General features: G+C 40.6%; 1 protein-coding gene across 1 annotated transcript; it reads left to right on the top strand.

Moving 5' to 3' along the window:
- The first annotated feature begins 13768 nt into the window (after positions 1–13768).
- LOC124698844 lies at positions 13769–21255 on the top strand. Its single transcript, XM_047231257.1, has 15 exons — positions 13769–13987; positions 14942–15025; positions 15302–15401; positions 15477–15561; positions 15645–15694; positions 15778–15836; positions 15969–16084; positions 16783–16969; positions 17074–17226; positions 17303–17419; positions 17506–17586; positions 17684–17836; positions 18594–18821; positions 19944–20246; positions 20657–21255. Exons 1-15 carry the CDS (start codon positions 13982–13984, stop codon positions 21077–21079), a joined length of 2145 nt encoding a protein of 714 aa, XP_047087213.1. The 5' UTR covers positions 13769–13981; the 3' UTR covers positions 21080–21255.
- Positions 21256–22038: the final 783 nt, after the last annotated feature.

The raw sequence follows: 22038 nt of genomic DNA on the forward strand, positions 1-22038 counted from the left end.
AGGAGGAGGTGGCCAACCAAGCCTCTTTTATAGAGGGAGGATGGTTGGCTGCCTCCTTTTTGATTGGCTAAGGTGGGTGGCTGCCTCTACATTGATTGTATTAGGTGGGAGGCAAGGCTTGTAGAAGAAGGAAGTGAGGAGGTATGAGATAGATGAAGAAATTCAGCTCATGAATGCTAAAAGCTAGGCATGGCCAGCTCTCTTATTGACAAACACAAGTGGACAAGCAAAGTGCAAATGCTACTTTATGCATGTCGACACAGGTTGAGGATTGGGATGGTTAGCTGAAAGTGGCGTGATGATGTCTAGTAATTAGTGAGAGATATGATAATAAATATGGGTGCCAATGTTGAAGAATAAAGCACTTGATCAAATTACCAATTTGGCCAAGAGATGATGATGATGATGGCGGTTTAGACAATGATAGAACAAGGCTAAGAGAGATGGTGAGTGAAGTAACCATATACTATCAAGGATGAATAGGGTGACATAGACGATCAAATATGATATCAATAGTGAGTCAAGGTTTTGTCAATAAGGACCATGTAGATGAGCTAGAGGATGGGTCAGATGAGGACAAGTCACAAGATTAAGTTAGAGAAGGGTTTATGAGAATCTTCAAAGAAAAAGAGATGGACAGTGGACACTTGTTCATTTGAAGGTGTCAAATGATCATCTTCTTGATCATGAATTGGAGGATGAGGGGATATTATGTGGTGGATCAGAGATGTACATAAGATGTGCAAGAGTTGCCATTTGAAATAGAATTTATTTGAAAGGTATTTGAAACACCCCAATTTTTTAGGGGAAAAAGGGAAGCAATTTAATTGAAATGGTCTTTGAAAATCTTGAGAGAGGTTAGGTAGACTATAGGATTCAAAATGTTCTACTTACTTTATCAAGTAAGGTAGAGTTTTTCTCAAATTTAAAGTAAATAGGAGAGAAAAAAGAAATGGTATAAGTACCATAAACAAGTTTTTTGTTGAAAAGGAGAGGAAGGAGAAAATAATGATATAGAAATCATTGCTTGGTAGAAATGACAGGATAAACAGAACCCATCTCATTTCCTGGTTTTATTTGAAGAGAATGTTTGAAAAGATTTAATAAAACTAGAAGTAGTTTTGTGGTTAAACTAGAGATGAAAAAGAATTGGGTTTTGGAAAGATTTACTAAGAAGAAGTAAGAATAAAAATTGGGAGATATGATCTTGAGGGTATATGATTACTACATTATGTAGCAACCATTCACACACTTGGTTTTGTGGAGATAAAACTTGGATGAAAAATAAAAACAAGAGGTAAAAGAGGAGGAAGTGATCTAGTGTTGAACATTGGATAGGGTATAAGATCAAGTTGAATATAGGAGCTGCAAGGGTGGAATGGGACATGCAAGACGTGGAGGTTGCAGAGGGATGTGCATCGATGAGATCCATGCATTGAGGTTACCAATAATAGTTTTGGGTGCTTAGAGATCAACTGCCAAAATTGGAATCCATGAAGCCTGACAAAACAGATTGTTGACTTGGCCTCAAAACCAACAAGGATAAATTAGCATAAGAGTGATCTGGTTCAAGGCAAGGACATGGTTGGGAAGTGCTCATGACATGGTAGGTCCAGGGCCAAGTGCATTGCCTTAGATGGCAAGGGGTAGCTTAATCCAGGGGCTCCAAAATGGAACCTAGAAATAGATTTAGGACTTGGTCAAAATTGTGATGGTTCAGGGATTTTGACTAGGGTACAAGAATGGGTTGAGCTAGATTATACCAAGTTATTGAGGGGTGGATGATCCCAAGTTTTGAAACAAGGATGGGTTGAGCTAGATTATACCACAAATAGGAATTTTTAAGTAGACACACTCATGTTGCCATGAGTAGAGAAGGTTTGATGTAGTAAAAAGGAAAACAATTTTTCCATGGCCACACGTGTGTTTTATTAGGTGAGTTGCTTGTTTTATCACTAGGAGTGTTGTTCTTTGAGGTAGCTTAAGACAAAACTTAACAAACTGAACAAGACAATTCATCTACCAACAGATCAAAGCAATTGAATATAACAAACAGATCAAGGCAATTCATCTAATTAGTCTTTAGAAAAAGTTTTTGTTCCCCCCAATTTTTGCACTCAGGACAATTAAACAAGGTTGAGAAAGTTGGGGTGTGATAGCTTTTCCACCCTTAAAATAATCTCGTCCCGAGATTACTGAGCATAGAACTAGGGAAGTTTTATAGGTCGACTTGAGTTAGACTCTATCTTTCTGTAGACGTGCAGTTATCGAGAAGGTCGTTGCTTCATCTTCTGGGAGACATGGTAAATTTTCCTGCCAAGGGCAAACTACTCCATGCAGGTGTTAGATCTGTAGCTTCTTAACAACCCTAGCAGGGGTTCATGATTCTAGGAGAGTTAGTGCTCCCCAACGGTGCTTTCGCAGGGTTGAAAACCTTTTTAGAGTTAGCTTTAATTTTTAGTGGAAGACGAAGTCCCCCACCCTTAAAATTGTTCATCGGGGGGTTTGAAAACTCTAAGCTTCAACCACGGGTCTTGTTGGGCGCTTTTTGAAGAAACCATTGATCTCATGTCTTGATTTGAAACACCTTTAGGGGGGCGATGTGCAATCCACGACTTCAAGGGGAGTTTATGCATCCCAACAAATTCCCCACGGTGTTTTTAGAAAGGTTGAAAATGTAAGGGTTAGCTCCAGTTTTTAGTGGAAGACAAAGTCTTCCACCCTTAAGATTTTTCATCGAGGGTTTCGGAAAAACTCAGAGCTTCTGCCCCGTGGTTCTGTCGGGGCTTCTGAAGAAGTCGTCGATCTTCTGTATTCAGTTGAAAGGATCTTCGGGGGAGACGTGTAGACCACGGCTTCAATAGGTAAACACAATGTTTACTAAACTATAGGACGCATGGTCAGTTAGTAAATTGACGAGACTCCTGGTTGGTATCCATAAGAAACAGAAAAAGGGTCATCGGAGACAATCTTCAGCTTGAAGGTCAGTGTTGACTTATACTAGCTAACAAGTGAGCAGGTAAATTACACCTAATCTTGAGTCTAGAGGTATCTTCATGAGCTTTACTTGATGAGGACCAGATGAACCATGCAACGTAGCTTGGCTTTGACACTATTGTTCACTTAGCTTGTTAGACGGTGGGTTAGAGGGTAGTTTCGAAAAGATGTCCTCGAGGTTAGCGCGATTATGCTCTAAGGTTAGACCAAATTAGTATGTCTTCTCGCAGAGGTGCAGTCACTCTTGAAGGTAGGGGCTTCTGTCTTCTTTGGCGTAGTAGAGATGCTTCAGCGGATCTTGAAAATAGTTAGCGTAGATAGGGGTCTGGGTTAGTTTTTCTGAGGTTTGAAAATCAATAGCTAACAGGTGAAACCTAGGGGAAGTGGGACTCCTCCCTTTCCTTACCCAATGGCCGACCATGGAGGTGGAGTCCACCATGGACTCCACCTCCCCCTTTGGTTGGCCGGCTAGGGTTGGTGGAGTTCATCCGGGACTCCACCTTCCATGGTGATGTCTTCTGGAAGGTTCTAGAACATTCTAGCGCCTTCCATAAATGCGTCGGATCATTTCCAAACTTGGAAAGTGACTTCCTATATATGAATATTATTCTTCGGACCATTCCGGAACTCCTCTTGATGTACTGGATCCCATCAGAGACTCCGAACAACATTCAAACTCCATTCCATATTCCATATCTACTTAAAACGACGTCAAACCTTAAGTGTGTCACCCTATGGTTCGAGAACTATGCGGACATGATCGAGACCCCTATCCGATCAATAAATAATAGTGGGACCCCGAGATCCATAATAGCTCCCACATATTCAACGATGACTTTGTGATCGAAAGAACCATTCACATAAAATAACAATTCCCTTTGTCTCGCGATATTTTACTTATCCGAAGTTTGATCGTCAGTATCTCTAAGTACTCTTACTCGTACCATGATATGGTATCTCTTGTGAACCAGTCACATGCTTGCAAGCTAATCAGATATCATTCCACCGAGAGGGCCCAGAGTATATCTATCCGTCATTAGGATGGACAAATCCCACTATTGATACAAGTGCCTCAACCCTATACTTTCCGAACACTTAATGCCACCTTTATAACAACCCATTTACGCAGTAGTGTTTGGTTTCATCAAAGCATCCATCTGGTGTAGGTGATTAACAAGATCTCATGGTCGAAGGATTAAGTTACTATGCATATCAAAGCTTGAAGCATAAAGAACTAAATGACTTGATTATATGCTACGCTTACTACGGGTGTATGTCCATCACATCATTCACCTAATGATATGACCTTGTTATTAATAACATCCAATGTTCATGATCATGAAACTATGATCATCTATTAATTAACAAGCTAGTTTAACAAGAGGCTTACTAGAGACTCTTTTATGTTTACATAACACACATGTATTAATGTTTCTGGTTAATATAATTATAGCATGAGATGCAAACTATTATCATAAACACAAAGATATAATAATAACAACTTTATTATTGCCTCTTGGGCATATCTCCAACAGTCTCCCACTTGCACTAGAGTCAATAATCTAGATTTTACATAGTAATGTACCTAACACCCATGGCGTTCTGGTGTAGGTCATGCTTCTCTCTAGGGAGAGCTTTAGTCAACGGATCTTCCACATTCATATCAGTGTGTACTTTGCAAATCTTTAAGTCACCATCTTCGATGTACTCGCGAATAGAATGAAAACGTAGCTTTATATGCTTCAGCTTCTTGTGTGACCTTGGCTCTTGTGCATTGGCTATGGCACCCATGTTGTCACAATAGATGGTTATCAGATCCAACGCACTAGGAACCACACCAAGCTCAGTAATGAAACACTTCATCCATATTGCCTCTGATGAAGCCTCCGAAGCAGCTATGTATTCCGATTTAGTTGAAGATTTCGCCACAACGCTTTGCTTAGCACTCCTCCAGCTTACTGCTGCACCATTCAAAATAAATACGTATCCGGATTGAGACTTAGAGTCATCCGAATCAGTGTTCCAACTAGCATCGATGTAACTGGTTACAGCAAGCTCTTGGTCACCTCCATAACAAAGAAACATATTCTTAGTTCTTTTCAAGTACTTAAGGATATTCTTGACCGCTGTCCAGTGTTCCATTCCTGGATCACTTTGATATCTGCTGGTCAAACTAACAGCATGTGCGATATCCGGTCTTGTACACAGCATGGCATACATGATAGAGCCTATGGCCGAGGCATAGGGGATCTTGTTCATCCTTTCTCTTTCTTCTGCCGTAGCAGGACTTTGAGTTTTACTCAAGGTCTTGCCTGGTAACATGGACAAGAACCCTTTCTTGCTTTCATCCATTCTAAACTTCTTTAGAATCTTATCCAGGTATGTACTCTGTGAAAGCCCTATTAGGCGTCTTGATCTATCTCTATAAATCTTGATGCCTAAAATGTATGCTGCTTCTCCAAGGTCCTTCATTGAAAAACACTTATTCAAATAACCTTTAACACTACCCAGAAGTTCTACATCATTTCCAATCAATAATATGTCATCGACATATAATATCAGGAATGCTATAGAGCTCCCACTCACTTTCTTGTAAATACAAACCTCTCCATGGATTTGTATAAATCTAAAGTCTTTGATCACCTTATCAAAGCGTCGGTTCCAACTCCGGGATGCTTGCTTCAGTCCATAGATTGAACGCTGAAGTTTGCATACCTTGTCAGCATTTTTATGATCGACAAAACCTTTGGGTTGTACCATATACAACTCTTCCTCAATGTCACCATTAAGGAACACTGTTTTGACATCCATCTGCCAAATTTCATAATAGAAAAATGCAGCTATTTCTAACAATATCCTCACAGACTTTAGCTTCGCTACAGGTGAGAAAGTCTCATCATAGTCAACTTCTTGATTTTTTCGGAACCCTTATGTGACAAGTCGAGCTTTATAGACAGTAATATTACCATCAGCATCTATTTTTCTTTTGAAGATCCATTTATTCTCGACAGCCTTTCGGCTATCAGGTAAGTCTACCAAAGTCCATACTTGATTATCATACATGGATCCCATTTAGGATTTCATGGCATCTTGTCATTTGTTGGAATCTGGGCTCATCATTACTTCCTCGTACGTCGCAGGGTCTTCATCATTGTTGTCCACAATCATGACATTAGACAAGGATCATACCAATCAGGAGTGGTGTGAACCCTAGTCGACCTGTGAGGTTCAGTAGTAACTTCGCTCGAAGTTTCATGATCATTATCATTAGCTTCCTCACTGATCGGTGTAGGCGGCACAAGAACATCTTCCGGTGTTGCGCTACTCTGATTTGCAAGAGAAGGTTCAGTAACCTCGTCGATTTCTACTTTTCTTCCGGTCACTTCTTTCGAGAAAAACTCGTTTTCAAGAAAGGATCCGTTCTTGGCAACAAAGATTACCTTCGGATCTGTGATAGAAAGTATACCCAATTGTTTCTTTAGGGTATCCTATGAAGACGCATTTCTCCGCTTTGGGTTCTATCTTGTCAGGTTGTAACTTTTTTACATAAGCTTCGCATCCCCAAACTTTAAGGAACGACAACTTAGGTTTGTTTCCAAACCACAATTCATACGGTGTCGTTTCAATGGATTTAGATGGTGCCCTATTTAAAGTGAATGCAGCTGTCTCTAACGCATAACTCCAAAAAGATAACGGTAAATCTGTAAGAGACATCATAGATCGAACCATATCCAATAAAGTTTGATTATGACGTTCGGACACACCATTGCGCTGTGGTGTTCCCGGTGGTGTCAACTGTGAAAGTATTCCGCATTTCTTTAAATGCATGCCAAACTCATAACTCAGATATTCACCTCCACGATCAGAACGTAGAAATTTAATCTTCTTATTACATTGATTTTCTACTTCACTTTGAAATTCCTTAAACTTCTCGAAAAGTTTCGGATTTATGTTTCATCAAGTAGATATACCCATATCTACTCAAAGCATCTGTGAAAGTAAGAACATAACGATAACCACCGCGCAATGCTACACTCATTGGTCCACGAACATCACTATGTATGATTTCCAACAAGTCTGTAGCTCGCTCCATAATACCAGAGAACGGAGTCTTAGTCATTTTTCCCATCAGACATGCCTCGCATCTATCAAGTGATTCAAAATAAAGTGATTCAAGTAGTCCATCAGAATGGAGTTTCTTCATGCGTTTCACTCCAATATGACCAAGACGACAGTGTCACATATATGTAGAATTATCATTTAACTTCTTTCGTTTAACATCAATGTTATGTATATGTGTATCACCTCTATCGAGATTTAATAGAAATAAACCATTCATCTCAGGTGCATGACCATAAAAGATATTATTCATATAAACTGAACAACCATTATTCTCAGACTTAAATGAATAACCGCTTTGCAATAAACAAGATCCAGATATAATGTTCATGCTTAACGCAGGCACCAAATAACAATTATTTAGATTTAAAACTAATCTCGATGGTAGATGTAGAGGGAGCGTGCCGATGGCGATCACATCGACCTTGGATCCATTTACAATGCGCATCGTCACCTCGTCCCTCGCTAGTCTTCGTTTATTCTGCAGCTTCTGTTTGGAGTTACAAATATGAGCAACCGAACAAATATCAAATACCCAGGCACTACTACGATTACTAGTAAGATAGACATCAATAACATGTATATCAGATATACCTTTCTGCTTGATGTTGCCGCTTTTTAGATATGCGAGGTACTTTGAGCAGTTCCGCTTCCAGTGTCCCTCTTCTTTGCAGTAATAGCACACGATATCAGGTTTAGGGCCAGTCTTGGGTTTCTTAGGAGGCGCGTCAGCTTTCTTGCCGCCCTTCTTGAATTTACCCTTTTCTTTAGACTTGCCCTGCTTCTTGAACTTGGTGGTCTTATTGACCATCAACACTTGGTGCTCTTTCTTTATCTCCACTTCAACAGTTTTCAGCATTGAGAAGAGTTCATGTAACGTCTTGTTCATGCACTGCATGTTGTAGTTCATCACGAAGTTCTTGTAACTAGGTGGCAGTGATTGAAGAACACGATGAATCCCCAAGGTGTTAGGAATCGTTATTCCCAAGTCTTGGAGTTTCTTCGCGTGCCCAGACATCTTGAGCATGTGCTCACTAACGAAGCTGCCTTCTTCCATCTTACAGTTAAAGAACTTGTCATAAGCATCATAGCTTTCCACGGCCGCATGAGTTTCAAATATCATTTTGAGTTCACTGATTATATCATGAGGGTCGTGGTTCTCAAAGCGTTTCTGAAGCTCTGATTCTAAACCATAGAGGATGGCACACTGAACTGTGGAGTATTGTGTCTTCCGAGTGAGGTAAACAACTTTAGCCTCATCGGTAGTTGTTTCTGCAGGTGGGTCACCCAACGGTGCTTCGAGCACATGGAGCAGTTGTCCAGTAGTGAGGACAATCCTCAAGTTGCGGGACCAATCCGCAAAGTTGCTTCCATTGTTTTTCAGCTTTTCTTACTCTAGGAACGAATTAAAATTGATGGTAGGGGTCGCCATAATCTACAACATATTTGCAAAAGTTTAGACTAAGTTTATGACAAATTGAGTTTACTTATTAATTTAAAATTAACTAAGTGAACCCCCACTCAAAACAATATCCCTCGAATTGTTTTAGTGATTACACAAACCAAATCAACTACACCAAGTCCGATCATCACGTGAGATGATGTAGTTTCAATGGCGAACATCCATATGTTCATCATATCATCTATATGATTCATGCTTAACCTTTCGGTCTTCCGTGTTCCGAGGTCATGTCTGTACATGCTAGGATCGTCAAGTCAAACCCTAGTTTCCGCATGTGCAAAACTGGCTTGCACCCGATCATCACGAGATGCTTCAAAACAACGAGTCTTAGCAACGGTGCTAACTAAGTACGAACACTTCATTGTCTTGATTTTTAGTGAGAGGGATCATCTTATAAAGCTACCGTCGTGATCTAATCAATATAAGATGCATAAAAGGATTAACATCACATGCAATTCATATGTGATATGATATGGCCCTTTAGTCTTTGCGCCTTTGATCTTCATCTCCAAAGCACAGACATGATCTCCATCATCAACGGGCATGATCTCCATCATCGTCGGCGTAGCGTCAAGGTCAATGGCGCCGTCTTCATGGTTGTTTTCCCATGTAGCAACTATTACAACTACTTTGAAATAATACCTCAACATGAAATATAAAGACAACCATAAGGCTCCTGCCGGTTGCCACAATACAATAATGATCATCTCATACATATTCATCATCACATCATGGCCATATCACATCACCAAACCCTGCAAAAACAAGTTAGACGCCTCTAATTTGGTTTGCATATTTTACGTGGTTTAGGGGTTTAGAGTAAGATCCAATCTACCTACGAACATGAACCACAACGCTGATACTAGTGTTGTCAATTGAAATAGTAGATTGAACCTTAACTATGGTGAGAGAGACAGACACCCGCAAAGCCACTTATGCAATGCAAGTTGCATGTCGAGCGTGGAGCAAGTCTCGTGAACGCGGTCATGTAAAGTTAGCCCGGACCGCTTCATCACACCATACCGCAAGATGCAAAGTACACATAACAAGAGACAACAAAAGCATCAACGCCCACTACTCGTGCAACCAATCTATGCATAGACACGGCTCTTATACCACTATAGTGATTCGTAGCATAGAAAACAAAAAATTTCCTACCGCAAGAACGAATAACAAGCCAAGATCTAATCTAGTAGATAGTAGCAGCGAGGTGAAGATCAACATACTCTTGAAGATCGCTAAGCGTTAAGTAGATTAGATCTCGTGGTTGATGTAGTCGATCACTTGCCGCTTTCAAAAGCGCGTAGAAGATCTTGACGGTGCCACAGTCGGGCAGCACCTCCGTACTCGGTCACACGTTCGGTGTTGATGATGACGTCCTTCTCCCCGTTCCAGCGGGCAGCGGATGTAGTAGATCCTCCTCGGAATCCCAACAGCACGACAGCGTGGTGGCGGTGGTGGTGGAGATCTCCGGCAGGGCTTCGCCTAAGCACCGCGGGAGTAACGGGAGGAGGGGGTGGCTAGGGTTTGGGGAGAGGGGGCACTTGGGGCGCCGGCCTTGGGTGCCCTTGGGTGGTGCGGCTCAAGTGGTAGCCGACCCCTCCCTCTCCTCCTCATTATATAGGTGGAACCCCTAGGGTTTGCCCAAAGATTCGAATAAGAGTCCAACTCAAAAACTTACCATATGGTGAAACCTAGGGGAAGTGGGACTCCTCCCTTTCCTTCCCCTATGGCCGGCCATGGAGGTGGAGTCCACCATGGACTCCACCTTCCCCTTTGGCTAGCTAGCTAGGGTTGGTGGAGTCCATCCGGGACTCCACCTTCCATGGTGATTTCTTCCGGAAGGTTCTAGAACATTCTAGCGCCTTCCATAAATGCACTGGATCATTTCCAAACTTGGAAAGTGACTTCCTATATATGAATCTTATTCTCCGGACCATTCCGGAACTCCTCTTGATGTCCTGGATCCCATCCGAGACTCCGAACAACATTTGAACTCCATTCCATATTCCATGTCTAGTTAAAACGACATCAAACCTTAAGTGTGTCACCCTACGGTTCGAGAACTATGCGGACATGATCGAGACCCCCTCTCCGATCAATAACTAATAGTGGGACCTGGAGATCCACAAAAGCTCCCACATATTCAACTATGACTTTGTGATCGAAAGAACCATTCACATAAAATAACAATTCCCTTTGTCTCGTGATATTTTACTTATCCGAAATTTGATCGTCGGTATCTCCATACCTAGTTCAACATCGTTACTGATAAGTACTCTTTATTCGTACCGTGATATGATATCTCTTGTGAACCAGTCACATGCTTGCAAGCTAATCAGATATCATTCCACCGAGAGGGCCCAGAGTATATCTATCCGTCATTAGGATGGACAAATCCCACTATTGATACAAGTGCCTCAACCCTATACTTTCCGAACACTTAATGCCACCTTTATAACAACCCATTTACGCAGTAGTGTTTGGTTTCATCAAAGCATCCATCCGGTGTAGGTGATTAACAAGATCTCATGGTCGAAGAATTAAGTTACTATGCATATCAAAGCTTGAAGCATAAAGAACTAAATGACTTGATCATATGCTACGCTTACTACGGGTGTATGTCCATCACATCATTCACCTAATGATATGACCTTGTTATTCATAACATCCAATGTTCATGATCATGAAACTATGATCATCTATTAATCCACAAGCTAGTTTAACAAGAGCCTTACTAGGGACTCTTTTATGTTTACATAACACACATGTATTAATGTTTCCGGTTAATATAATTATAGCATGAGATGCAAACTATTATCATAAACACAAAGATATAATAATAACAACTTTATTATTGCCTCTTGGGCATATCTCCAACATTTTCATCATAACTAGTAAGTCTCTTCGTATATTTCCCTTTAATTGATTGGAACCACGAATCCTTCATTCTACCCTCTGGCATAGGGAGACCAAGGTATTTCTCCTCAAAACTTGTTTTTTCCACATCTAGAATTGAAGCCACCAAACCTTGGCTCGTTTTGAGCACTTCTGGCCGAACATCAGTGAACATTTGTTCCGGCTGACTAGTTGTCCCGTGCACCCTTCAAACTATTGTAGAACCTCTCTAACCACCTCAGCTTGATTGCTAGAAGATTTAAAAAATAGGAGGCTGTCGTCCGCGAATAGAAGATGAGATATCCCCGGCGCGCCCCGGCAGATAACTAACTCTTGAAGACGATTCCTCGCTATAGCATCTTTCAGAAAACATGACAAGCCATCAACAATAAATAGGAACAAATACGGCGAGAGGGGATCACCTTGGCGCAGGCCGCGAGTGGGAGAAAAAGCATTGAGTTGTTCCCCGTTTAACTTCACAGAATATCGGACAGTTGTAACACATGCCATGATCCACCTCACCAATGTCCGACGAAAACCCAACTTCAACATAATCCTCTCCAAAGTGTTCCAATCAACCCGATCATAAGCTTTTGCCAGGTCAAGCTTATAAGCACAGAATTCTCCTCTCTCATCCTCCATCTTTTGCAAAGCATGCACACACTCGAATGCAATTAGAGCATTATCTGTTATCAACCTCCCAGTTATCAACCTTCCAGGTATAAAAGCACTCTGGGTAGGGCATATGATATCCCCCAAGAGGGGGCGAAGGCGAGTCACTAAACATTTCGAGACCACTTTATAGACAACATTACATAAGCTTATTGGTCTAAAATCTTTCAGAGTCTCTGGTTCATTCTTCTTGGGGATAAGCACCATGGATGTATCATTCACCCCATCGGCATAACACCGGTTGTGAAAAAGTGCTGCACTGCCCTTACCACATCATAGTTTCCAAGCAGATTTATAAATTCATCCAAAATTTCACAGGAACTAAAAATTTCATCCGGTAGGGGGGAAAATTGATGGTAACCATTAGAACCGGTTTCTACGAAATTCTAAGCCGTATTCGTTTCAAGGAATACATCTGTACAACATTCGGACCCGCAGGTGGCCCACCAGCAAGCGGGTGTAGTTGCCTCGAGAGCCATTTCACTGCGTTTGAATTTTTTTGCGTAAGCAAGTTATTTGAATTACTCACGAAATGATACCTCTCTGACATTCTAGAGTTACATATTTAAATAAATTCTCTCTAATAGCAAGTTCTTATTTGTTTAATATATTTGCCTCTCCTAACTAGTTAAGTGAACAAAGTGCTAAGATATTTCCCAAAGGAAAGAAGATGAAAAGAGAGCCTCCTTTTGGGATTTTGAACCTTGTAAAAACATTTTGATGAATTGCTATATATTTCAGAACTCCGAGGTAAGAGAGTAAACCACCATGATTATTGTCGTCGAGATTAAGATGAGAATTTCTCAGTCTCTCTAAAGTCATGTGCTATGAAAACAACTATAATAATTTTTTGAGTTGGAGACAACACCCCGCGCGTGACATGTTATTCGAGTGGGGGTTAATAATGATGAAGTTGTTGGAGTGTGGTAATAATTACCAAGTACATTGGTATCTCTGCTGGACTAAGACTGCTCATAGTGGGAGTAACATAGCTAGTAACATCACACATCTCAAGGCATTTTGGTGACATGGCATGCGAATAAATGAAGAAAGAGAGTGAGGTGGTAACTAGCTATGTTACCATAACATCACACACCCCAAGGTAAAATGAGACTACAACATAATAAATGACACAATGCATGACACCACATATAAGTTACTACCCACTATGAAGGTAGTAACCTAGACTAGTAACATGGTATATATGTTATTAGTCTAAGTTACTCCCCATTATGAGCAGCCTAAGATGACTACAAAGCACAATCCTGAAAAAGTTGAAGCGAAAGAGCTGGATTTAAAGAAGAGATGAAAATGTAACCTTGTCGTGGCTCGTTGACAAGCGAAGAAACCAACCCGAGAATCCATGTGCACGAGCATTCAATATTTTTTTTTTGATCGAAACGTGCACGACAGCGCAGTAGTTGAGGCTAAAAAAAACTATTTTTTCGATCCGAGAGTAAAACTCAGAAGAGTAGAAAAAAGTTGAGGGCTCGTTCGGTTAGGTGGGCTGACTCAAAGGGGCAAACCAGAAATAGGCAAATTTACTCTAATACTCTCCAATCATTTGGCCTGGGGATTAACTGAGAAAGCGGAGAGAAACCCTGCGAAGCGAGGGAGCAGAGAGAGGGGGGCAGAGAGAGGGGAGCTCGCCAATGCTGGTTAGGGTTTCGCCTCTCGCCTCATCTTCCGTCTAGGGATTCGACTCTGATTTCAGAAGCTGCTACTCCACCCACCCGTGGAACGCGCGCGGGTTCTCCGGCGCTTGGGGAGAAGCCGGGCCAGGGCCAGGAGCCCAGGACCGAGGCGTCACATTGCAACGCGCCGTTCACGATCATGGAGGTGAGCTCCTCCCGCTCGTCGTCCCTCTACGAGGTATGTACAAGCCCCCTACTAGGGGGTTGGTGCAGCAGATCCAGTCGCGGCAGTTCCCTTTGCTGTTGTTTAGCGGCTTGGGCACCTTCCCTGGATTGATGGGCTTAGTTTTCCGAATTTTAAAGCGCGTGGATGGTTGCAGGATAGTGTTGTTACAAGCGATGATCTCTTTCTAACATACATGCGGTTCAAAAAGGCGCACTTACAAATTTAGTTCACAACTCCGAAACACCAGAGGTATTTCGGTTGTCTAGTTCATTGAAAGAGGATTGGAGCGTTGGAAGGGGGGGATGGACTCACAGTTGCACAGTCGCTAGAATATAATGTAGTGTATGAGCACTACAATACTGGTGCACAACATAACCGTGGATCAGTAAATAGAGTGCCTGCCCACTGCCGAGCCCACCGTGTTTGATCTTTAGTCTCCATGGGGTATGCTCCTCATCACGCTAGTTTTCTTAATGGGAAATGACACACTCATGCATTTTTAACCAGGAAACTGTAGGGATACCTGGGCCGTAAAACTTTGGTGCATGTTGGTTAAGTAATCTTTTTTATATCAATGATATGCATTCTTCCAGATAACAGCTTAAAATTTTCCTATTACCAAATGCGGGTCGTTGAGAATTCCCAAGTATGAAATGAAGATCAGTATTTTCTTCCGGGGTGCGGTAATTATGATGCTGCACAAGTTTTTGTTATTTTCTGCATTGTGTTTCAACTTTAATTTCAAATTAGTATTGTAAAGATTTTGCGAGTGCCTTAGCATGACTATGTGTCGTATTCTTCACCTCTTATTTACTATGCCCATATCATACTAGGCACTTGTTTGCAATATGCTCTGCTTGTAGCTGTTGATCTAATTATTAATTTTACCTACTTATTCTTTATGCATTTTTGACATTTAAAATTTTGCTCCAGCTTGCCACACTGTACGAGCGTTCACAGGGTTCACAAGAGTGGGATAACATGGGATCAGGTCACGTGACAATTGAGCAAATAGAGGTATGCTTTGACTATTCTTCTATATTATTTTATTGATTTAAATAAACCTGCAGTGCTATTAGTTAAAAATGGTGTCTCTGTTGACACTCCATGTGATATTAATTTTGTACAATCCTGTGATGATGCCCTATCCTGGAGTTTTATTGATTTAAATGAAACATGCAGTGCTATTAGTTAAAAATATTGCACGAAGTTGTGGGTGGCAACAAAATTGTTCTTTTTAAGCAATGTTGTTTGTCATTCAACATTCATTCTCTTAGCCTTTTTCTGACTTAGGGATCCGGAGAAATTGTACTGTCCGTTGTGGATGAAGATGATAATGACACCCTACTGCTGTGTCAAAACATCACTCCTAATGATATCTTCACGAACGAAGGTGAACTGGCATGTTATCCTTTTTTTTTGCTAGCATATCTTCCCTAAAACAATGTTTTGCTCATTTATTTGGCAGAAGTAATCATCAAATGGAGGGATTCTGGAAAGGCACTCGACTTAGCTCTTAGCTTTCATAAAGCTGAAGGATGCTTGTACATATGGTAATTCAGTGTAAATGGTGTTATTGCTCTGTTTATTCAACATCTTAATCGTGTTGGTTTTACATGCCAATGGCTTTATGTAGGGAGAAGCTGCATAATTTACGGGAAGACCTACAATCTAAGATGTTTCACCGTGAGTTTGTTAAATCAGCTGTTTTCTGTTTGGTTGTTCTGATGCGTCCTCGTATTTATTTTGCCAAGTTGGTCCAAAATCAGCGAAGAAATCCACAGAAGCTGGACAACTGAATATCATTCAGGCCTCCAAGTATCAAAAGGTTAACACCTGAGACTTTTCTTTTTTGCGCCCTGTCATCACTGTCAAAATTTTGTTAATCAAGCAACTTCAGACTTTCCTATACTTTGTAGTATTGACATAAACAATGATGGTATTTTTGTTTTCTTGCTAGTTCGTGGATAGTTCTGACAAAAGAGAAATTACTAGTATGGGTCACACTCACATGAGAAAGAAAGCAGATGAAAGAGGTCTTGATATGGAAGAGGAAGAAAATTCCAATACAGACAGGTCTGTTAAGTTTATTTTCCCCATTTGCTTGCTTATTATATGTTTACCCAACCAATGTTAAATTTCTATTTTACCATAGCAATGAACAAGATTCTACACAGACGACACAAGCACAAAATCAATGCATGGTTACCAGCTGTATTGTACTTAAGATTTATTTGCTGTCTTCTACTGGTTTACATTGATAATAACTCGTAAATTTTGTGAAATGTGTTGAATTTAGCCAAAATATTGATCACATCAAAATGGCACAAGCACGCGCGAAGCACATAATGTGTTTAATTTGCCAGATGCACGTAGCGTGCTCAATTTCTTTTGGTCTCTTTTCTCTCTGTGTCATGGTACAAAGCACCTCTACATGTACATACTGCCACCACACATATGTAGTCTATCAACCACGACTCCTAATCGTACCCGAACTGGATCACTTTGCAAGCAAAGCACCTCAACACATTCCTAGTTTATGTACTAATCATGTAATTTCTGTACACTTAAACATACTTCATCAACCACACCTTCGCCCCTACGGCCCTGAGCCCTTAACAAATCCTGTTGTGAACCTCTTGCCTCGCCGGTGCCCCTCAGGCCCTCACCAACGACATTCCACACATTCTCTGCCTCCTCATAGGTAGGCAAAGTCAGATCTATAATCACATCTTGCTGATTTGTTCGTTCGATCTCTTTCTCTACGGCATTAGGTCCACAGACTTTGTCGATCAATTGGAGCAAAGCCAAGTTGCAAATGCTACTGAGCTGAAGAAGAATATGATTCCCGAGGCTGCAGCTGATGGGGCAGCAGGTGGAAGTACTGCTGACCAGACAGCAACCCACGGATCTACACTTGTTACCAAGCAAGTTCCCGAACAATCTTACGAGGAGGTAGAGGTAAAATCTGTTTGATGCGATAACTTCAATTATGTTTGCTAATGCAATGTTATGAAGCGCAAGTTCTGATGGATATAAAAAAACTGTGCTCCCTCTTTGAACAGAAGCTGGTAAAAGTTTATCTCCTCAGTGCTGCATCGAAGGAGCGTAATGAAGACCCTGCTGGAGCTCGTGCTGATTATCAGTTTCTGCATTCGAAATTGTGTCCTGGCCTGTTAGAAGCGATCGTAAAACATTCATACTTCGAGCACCGTATGGTATATCTTGGATTCTGATTGTTCTTGCTCTTTAAAATTTTGGATGTGAGTTCAGTTTATTTGTCTTTTGTTGCAGGGCAATGAACACTTGGCTTGCATTGTCTATGAGAAGGCTATTGAGGCCGAAAAAGAAAAAGAGCACAGCAAACTTCTTCCATTGTTGCTGATACAGTACTCCCGTTTCTGTTATACGGTAATGTCTATCAAGTATTTGATATTGTCAATGGCAAAAAGTTGTAGTCTTACACAGGTGTCTAACAGCTTCGCCTGAATATGCAGGCCCTGCACAACCCAGTTAAAGCAAGGGGGGTCTTAGATGGATTATATGGTCTATCTAGTATCACAAAAACAAGTTTGCAGGTTATTGTTTTGAAAGCTATTTGACGCATTTCAATTAGTCAGTTTTAGTTTCCTTTGAAGTGACTTTTCAATCTGAAAAAGGGCTATTTTTTTGCAGGATGTCATCTCGCTGGTGTCGATTTGTCCATTTGAAAAAACTAATGGGTCTTTATTAGATTCGTTAGTTTCAGATTTTCTTAAATCTGGACCAGCTGAAGCAGAGTTAACTAGTGAAAGCGACAAAGAAGAAATATCATCCATGCTTATAGAGGTAAGCTAAGTAGAGAAATTATTGTATGATTCATATGGACTGAAGTGCGCTCCAGCCTCCACATGGATTGTTCTCTGCTCTAAAAAAAACCCCATGCAACAGATTCCTAAAATACATGGCCTCAACTCTCGACCATTATGAAATGTCATGCCTATCTCCTCATGGGGCTATGGGTCTATCTCCTCATGAGTATCTCACATAATACTCATGGGTGCCAAGCTCAACAATCTGACAAGCATTTCACTGGCACAAAATTTGTCAGACTACTATACAACTCAGGACTGCCAACTCTTGCTGTAGTAGTGTAAACAACACCCTTACTTTGTTCTAGAACGAACTAATTACATGGAATTAATTGATGCACCACTTTATTCATCTTAAATTTCAGAGAGACGAGAAGGGCTGCAGTGGTTGACACACACTGAGTCAGACATGGGGATTACGGCTTTGGCTTTGAGGATAGATTCTGTAGGGGATATAAAGGACTAGGAATGGGCATGAGAGTAAGCGGGGGAGAAGCATCATGTCGTCAGTGGCCTTGTTAGTGGCCTAGAGGTGCTAAGTAGTGTTGGGAACATCCTACTTGGATCTAGCCCATAAATTACAAATTGGATGGATTAGCTTGATACGGTTGCATAATTCATTTCATTGTCTGATTGCATAGCAAGGTCCTTGTTTTTTTTTTTATAACTATGACTACATTTTATGATCCATTTTTTTGGTGAAAGTACTTACACACTTCGGCATTTCTCTTCAGTTTTTCTATAAATATGGGGACACAGAATCCATCAAAATAGCCTCAGAGCGCCATAAGTCTCTTTTTTCTAGCAAGAGATCAAAAATTCTGCCATCGGTGAAGCTAGCACGTAGGAAGCGGAAGGCACATGATAGTGTTATTTCAAATCGTGAAAAGGTGGCTAAAACTGGGGATGGCTTCGAGTCTGTCATTGGAAGTGATCCAGTTGCTCCTGGTCAAACTGAGCAGGTAATTACTTTCTAAACATCTTCATGTCTTGTTAGAGTAATATGTTTTGGGGTTTCGAATTAGGTTGAAATTGTTTGGAACTTCATTTATCTGTTTTTAGTTATTTATGTTAATGATTTCGTCTACTTAATAAGTTCATGTTTGAATCTGTGAGTTCTGAAGCTTAAGCTTACCTATGCATGACATAATATGCTACCGTCACGATATTGATGATAATTGGAGTTGGTTTTTGAACATAAATGCATCTAATTTTCAACTGTTCTTTCTCTATTAGTGGGTAGTTTGTACTTTTACCCTGTTCCTTTTAACATGCTTAATGGCTGCATATAAATGTAACTTGTTTTGCATTGGAGATCCAGTAGCAAGAAACAATTTCTATAAAATATGCTCAGTCAGTTACTGCAACCAACCCTTCGGCTGAACCAATAGGGCAGGTTGCTTTCTTATTGATCTTCATGCCTTTTTAATAGTTATATATTTGAGGCGCTCAAATTAGATTGCTATTGTTTGGTATTCCATTTTTTCTGTCCTCAATTGCTTTATTCCTGTCAATGACGATAATTTGCTTATACTTACAGAAATATTATTGACGATAATTTGCTTATACTTATGACTTTTCCTTACTAACATGATTTGCCTTTCTTGCACATTAAGGTTACTTGTTTTCCGTTGAAGATGTCCAACGAACCTTATGCCTACACACCTGCTCAGATACTTTCTATGTCTTTCAACTAAATGTAAAGTGCTTCTGGATGTTAAATAGATCAAGTTTCGATCATATTCTTGGAATTGCTTCAAAACAAGACTGCCATTCAGATGCATTTTAATATTTAGCTTGAGATTTTTCATTTTGTCTTCTGCATGTGTTCCTTTCTCAGTCTTTTGCAATTATGTTCCTTTCTCTGTGCAACTTGTGTTATACATTCATTGAAGTGTAAAATTGGCCGGTTCTTATTAAGTTATACCATTGACCTGCATTATTACAACCCCCTTAAATTAATCTATTGTCCCAATATTTTAGGTGAACGATATTGACGTGTTTTGTTTATTTAGCGTTATGGAAGATTGACGTTTGATCTATTTAATTTTTATCTCACGGAAATCATGGTCAAACTATTGCAGGGGTACGCTCAGCAAATGCGATCACCAGGGTTGGCAGGTACACAAGCAAATTACCTTCAGCAATCTTGGGCAGCAACATGGGTGGAATCCCCAGCTGCATATTCCCTGGTTAGCACACAACAATTACATCCGCAGCAGCCTTCGGCAGAAAGAGGGGTTCAGTACCCACATCAGCCCATGACAGGAACAGGGGTAACTGCTACGGCAGAAAGAGGGGTTCAGTACCCACATCAGCCCATGACAGGAACAGGGGTAACTGCTACAGGAGCAACCAACGAACCTTATGCCTACACACCTGCTCAGGTACTTTCTTTGTCTTTCAACTAAATGTAAAGTGCTTCTGGGTGTTAAATAGATCAAGTTTCGATCATATTCTTGGAATTGCTTCAAAACAAGACTGCCATTCATATGCATTTTAATATTTAGCTTGAGATTTTTCTTTGTGTCTTCTGCATGTGTTCCTTTCTCTGTCTTTTGCAATTATGTTCCTTTCTCTGTGCAACTTGTGTTATACATTCATTGAAGTGTAAAATTGGCCGGTTCTTATTAAGTTATACCATTGACCTGCATTATTACAACCCCCTTAAATTAATCTATTGTCCCAATATTTTAGGTGAACGATATTGATGTGTTTTGTTTCTTTAGTGTTATGGAAGATTGACATTTGATCTATTTAATTCTATCTCACGGAAATCATGGTCAAACTATTGCAGGGGTACACACAGCAAATGCAATCAGCAGGGTTGGCAGGTACACAAGCAAATTACCCTCAGCAACCTAGGGCATTAACATGGGTGGAATCCCCAGCTGCATATTCCCTGGTTAGCACAGAACCATTACATCCGCAGCAGCCTTCGGCAGAAAGAGGGGTTCAGTACCCATATCAGCCCATGACAGGAACATGGGTAACTGCTACAGGAGCAACTCACGGGCAGCAGCCTCTGACAGGAACAAGGATGGCTGCCCCACGGGCAAATTATCCGCAGCATTCAGTACCTTATCACCAGAGGCCGGATCAGGTTAGTCAGGTTAGTCATCTGGGGCAGCCCTATGGAGATCCTCGCTACAACCCTTATCCTACTGGGCGCCCACCTGGATACCGCCCCTCACAGTACTATGGTAGATCGAGTTGGTGATCTACTACTATTAAGTTGTACCAAACTAAGCATAATCCGATGATGAATCATGTGCTTATCATTGTACGAATTTATAGTAATAGTACAAGTAAGTTAGTAAAAATGTAATCTTAGTAGAGGTGATTATTGCCTGTTATAGGTATCACGACAATTCTACTACCTCTGTTCCGTGAAAGTTGTCATAGGTTTGTCAAAATTTGGATGTATCCACTTTTCTAAATAATGTCTAAATACATTCAAATTTAGAAAAAAAACTAAGACAACTTTAATGGAAGGGAGGGACTATTTTGGCAGCAAATTTATTACATTAGATAAGCCTGTGCGTTACATATTAACCTTTACTAAACAACTAGACCATGGGAATTTCACTATTGAAAATTACTTTTTTCTTGACGGGATATTATTTTTTATGAGACATGGCTACTGTTGAGAATTATTTTTCTTTATTTTACTTTGTGCTACCATAAAAAAATGGCAGGTCTCTTTAGCGGTATCGTCCCACCGTCAAGAAAGGTTGTTCTTCCTTCTTGTCACGAAGTCACGAAAAATTGTCCGGATATGTTGCCTAGCTCTGGAAAAATGTCATCGTAACAGAAAAAGAAGAGTACAAAAACTAGCCAATAGCATATAACCAACTGAAACTTATTCCCTAAAAAGAAACTGAAACTTATTCGTGCATGTATGAGCTTGACGGCCAGAGTTGTTAAGTGGACTGTCGATTATGCCATCTCGCTAACAGGACAAGAAAGCTTGAGTTCAAAACTGCATCCAACAAACATATATATCAAAATCTCATAATCTGATTAATCCAAGAAAAAAAATCACATAAAGTAATTCATTCAGGATCAACAGTAGGCAGAAAGGAGTAATTAGCAACAACAGCAGCAGGACAATATTGTGTATCTCAGTTCAGCGGTTTATTCTATATATAAAACATAGAGAGTACAGACAATGAGACA

This window comes from Lolium rigidum, chromosome 3, assembly GCF_022539505.1.
Source record: "Lolium rigidum isolate FL_2022 chromosome 3, APGP_CSIRO_Lrig_0.1, whole genome shotgun sequence".
NCBI classification, from domain to species: domain Eukaryota; kingdom Viridiplantae; phylum Streptophyta; class Magnoliopsida; order Poales; family Poaceae; genus Lolium; species Lolium rigidum.